This window comes from Mesitornis unicolor, unplaced genomic scaffold (genome assembly GCF_000695765.1).
Source record: "Mesitornis unicolor isolate BGI_N332 unplaced genomic scaffold, ASM69576v1 scaffold16638, whole genome shotgun sequence".
In the NCBI taxonomy this organism is placed as follows: Eukaryota; Metazoa; Chordata; class Aves; order Mesitornithiformes; family Mesitornithidae; genus Mesitornis; species Mesitornis unicolor.
Genome location: NW_010204008.1, coordinates 35,902 through 39,852, shown reverse-complemented (window position 1 = coordinate 39,852; position 3,951 = coordinate 35,902). Strand labels below are relative to the sequence as shown.

The 3,951-nt window shown below is 52.5% G+C and overlaps 1 protein-coding gene across 1 annotated transcript in view; it reads left to right on the top strand.

Moving 5' to 3' along the window:
* Window positions 1-470: 470 nt before the first annotated feature.
* ASTN1 (astrotactin 1) overlaps window positions 471-3,951 on the top strand; it is a gene marked incomplete at its 5' end in the record, with an annotated part of 31,241 nt that continues 27,760 nt past the window's right edge. Inside the window, 2 exons of the mRNA XM_010190927.1 lie at window positions 471-658; window positions 3,672-3,951. The exon at window positions 3,672-3,951 is cut by the window's right edge and continues 105 nt beyond it. Of these exons, the coding sequence (XP_010189229.1) occupies window positions 471-658; window positions 3,672-3,951 (468 nt within the window). The remainder of the gene's footprint in view (window positions 659-3,671) is intronic.

The following is a 3,951-nucleotide window of genomic DNA, read 5'->3' as shown; positions in this document are numbered from 1 at the left end:
CAAAGGACAGGGAAATATTTTCTGTTTGCAACAATTTTGTGCCGTGATCCCAATGATCCCATTAGTGCCGCTGAGAAGTTGTCCAAAATCCTCCGCTCCCCACAGCTGGAACTGGGTGTAACATGAAGCACGCGGGTGCTACTCAGCTGAATTTAGGACTGGGAGGATTCTGCCAGGCTCCTGGCTCTGGCCCCGAGATGCTGTCAGTAAGTGCTCTGTCCCTGGCAAACATTGGATTTTTGAAGGGTCCCACATTTGGATTTTACCCAGAAATGTGATTTTACTCCGCTTTAATCCTTCAGGTTGTGGCTTGTGTAGGGGAAGCCATGGTGCTGGCAGGAGGTGACCAGAGGGAACCTGCTGTGTGTCCCTTGGTCTCTCCGCCCATTTTTTGGGAAGAGGCGAATGCCGTCCTCCCATCATCCCTCTCCTCCACCGTATTTCCTTCATGAGCGGCTTTGCTTTTGCAGAGATCTCGGGCAACACAGATGACATCCCACTGGTGCGCTGGCGGCAGCAGTGGCTGGAGAACGGCACGTTGCTCTTCCACATCCACCACCAAGATGGGGCTCCCAACCTGCCTGGCTTTGACCCCACGGATGAGCCCCAGACCGAGTCAGCAGAAGAGGAGCTGAGGATCCTCCACATCTCTGTCATGGTAGGTGATGGGAAGGCAGCCCCCGTTTAGGTGTTCAGAAACCTTTAGAAAATAGAGGGGCTTTAGAAAAGCCATATATTCCCACATCTGTCTCCAACTGCCCTAGGATGGGGAGCTGAGCCCACCTTTGGGGGTTGGTTAAGATGCCCTGGGCACCTCTCCAGACAACACTGCATGCAGGGTGCTTTAACATCAGGATACTTTAAACTGATCCCTTAGTTTGCATCACTTTGCAAATATGCTTGCAGGGATGCCTTTACCGCCGGGGAGTGCAGAGCCTTTGAAGGTCTCAACCACCTTAACCCTGGGTTAATTCACATTGGCTGTGTCAGGAGCCCTTTGCCCAGTGGATGGTGCTCAGCGCCCACTGCTCCGGCACGCAGCGGGTGTCACAGTGCCACCGGGAGCTGTCATGGCCACTTTTATCAGCACTGCAGCCCTGTGGCTGCTGTTTTCAACGTGCAGTAAGCAGGAGCATACCATGCGCAGAGGCTGCACAGCTCTGCTCCTCCCCGCAGAAATGAGGAGGTTTTGATGGCAGAGGAAGGAGGGTGAGACAGAGATCTGAGTGTTGGAGGTGGATCTGTGGTTTGTTGTGGGTTGGTTTTTTTTTCTTATGTTGGAAAAAATGTGAAAAATCTGACAATTTCTGTGCCACTGGAAGATAATTAGCTGGAGACAATGTGTTGCCGAGGCTGCAAACAGGCTGTTTAATGGTGCCTACCCTAATGAGAGTGTCAATAGCTCTTCCAGATTGCAGCCCCAGGCCAGGTTTCTCCTCCATCATTTGCACTTGATTAGTCTAGAGGAAAAAAAATAATCGCTGGCAAAGCCACTCCCAAAAAACCTTCTGGACCACTTCCTTTTTCTTTTAATTGTCTGTTCCCAGCTGCTCTGGAAAGGGTGCGTTGCCTCCAGAGACACTGACCCTGCTCTGCCACCGTGGTCTTGGTTTTCGTGAACACCACTGACTGCCGAGGTGGGCTCAGGAGTGCCTGAACCAAGGCTTATTACTGACCTGATGAAAATGATGTCTGCGACCCATCACTTCCGTACCAAAATGTGTCAATACAGACTGAATCCTCCCTCTCCCCCTTTTTCTCCATCGCTCTTAGCTCCACTGCAGCAGCATCCTTACGCCCTGACAAACAGAGGTTGGCTTTTGTGCCAGGAGTCAGGATCACGTGGAGTTTTCAAGGCTGATTTTCTGTCTTTCCTGTGTGGTTGCCAAGAGAAGAAAGTGTGAGCAAGAGGCTGTATCCGTCGTGACAGCGGTCCACACATGGACCGTGCCAGCAGCGCTCCCGCGCCTGCCCTGCACAGGGCTTCTCTTGCAGCTGTTGTACGAGTGCCAGCTGCTGGGGGATGAAGGGAGAAGGGGATTTTTGTGCTCCCATGGAGAGGAACTGGGGGTCTAGAGGTGGTGCCCTGACTCCCTCCAGCTACTACAGGGTGGAGGAGACTTAGTGCTGGTTTTCTTCCTCCCTTCAGAGCCTCTTGATATCTCAAGTGGCCCCAGGCTGCTATCTCAGGGATACTTTGAGCTCTCAGACTGTCAGGGTGGAAGAAATTCAGTTTCAGTCAAGTAACAGGGCTTTTTTAAGAGCCTACAGCCGTAATCCTACACAAATGGGTGTCCACCTGGCTTGAGCTCCAGCTTGGTCTCCCCCATTTACCACCTCAGGGGTCTGGCAGAGCTCTCTGGTGTTTAGGGGTTATGGTGCATGTACAGAGGGCAGCACAGGAAAACCAGCAATGCCCTGGTGTTACTCCCATTTCTTGTCACCCCACCTGCAGGTGGACCCTTCCTCAGGGTGATGGAGAGTTGCGATGTGGGAGACCGGCTCAAGTGGGGCTGGGAACTCAAAGGGATTTGAACGTGATAGAGAATTGGGCCCTGACGTTACCGCTAAAAAAACTCAGGATGAGCGTGACCGGGCAGGAATCCAGCGCCAGTTTTCAGCCCCGGCAAGAGATTTTCCTGTCCTCCCAGCTGCAGGCTCCTGGCCAGAGAGATGCTGTGTGCCAGCCAGCCCTGCTCCTCTGCTGCGCTGCCTCTCTCCTTAATCACTGGAGTTTCTTTGGAGTTTCTTTTTTTTTATTTTTTGTAAAGAAAATTTGGAAAGAGGGCTGGGAGAGTGCATCGCAGCTCCGTTATCCCGGGAATGAAAGAGGGTTAAACCATAATGGCTATTAGAGCTTCTTTTCCAGCTGCCTCTCCTGCTTCTCATTCAATAATTCCCTTAATGTTTTGTCCTAATGGAGCAGATTATTACTATTATTTTATTTTATCAAGATCACCTACTACATAGAAAAGAGGAGAGGAACAGGAGCTGCAGATAGACATGGAGATCTTAGTTGGCTCCACATATTATTATTATTATTATTATTATTATTATTAGGCTGGGCATAGAGGACCAGCTTGGGCTTTCATCTTTGCTGCCTCTCTCTGTGTGCAATGGTGACATCTCTGCAGAAAGGTGACCTTGGGGAGAGTGGCAAGGTGGCAGGGCTGAAGTTTTGGGGTTCATCCCCACAGGCTAGGGGCTTTTTCAGTCTCTTTGCCCAGGTGTTCCCCAAACAATGCTTTGGTCATCTGGCTGTCTCGAGCCTTGATCTCCTTTAACCTGTGCTGCAATTTCTGCAGGATACCCTGGGAAAATCTCCCAAGATTGAGAGTGACAGCACTGAAATGGGTTGGAAATGGGTCAGATAAAAGTTGCCCGTAGGAGCGTTTGCCTGGAATAAATCTGATCTCTGCTTTCAAAGGCAGGAGAGTGAAACAAAACACGCTCTGCTTTAAATGCTCCTTTTTCATGCCTCAATGGTGACTTTTAAGCCGGTCCAGCTCGAGGCAGGCTTCAGCCAGGAGCTCCCTGTGCCAGCACCATCTTGTCAGTGCGACTGGGCTCCTTTTGCCGTTGCCTTCGCTTTGGCCACCCTGGTGTTTGCACCCCCAGGGGGTGGCTGGCACCTGTCCCTGGCTGAGCCCTGCTCGTGTTTTCGCCCGCAGGGAGGGATGATTGCCCTGCTGCTCTCCATCCTCTGCCTGGTGATGATCCTCTACACCCGCCGGCGGTGGTGCAAACGGCGCCGGGTGCCGCAGCCCCAGAAAAGCGCCAGCGCCGAGGCGGCCAACGAGATCCACTACATCCCCTCGGTGCTGATCGGGGGCCACGGGCGGGAGAGCCTGCGTAACGCCCGCGTGCAGGGCCACAACTCCAGTGGGACGCTCAGCATCCGCGAGACCCCCATCTTGGATGGCTACGAGTACGATATCACCGACCTGCGGC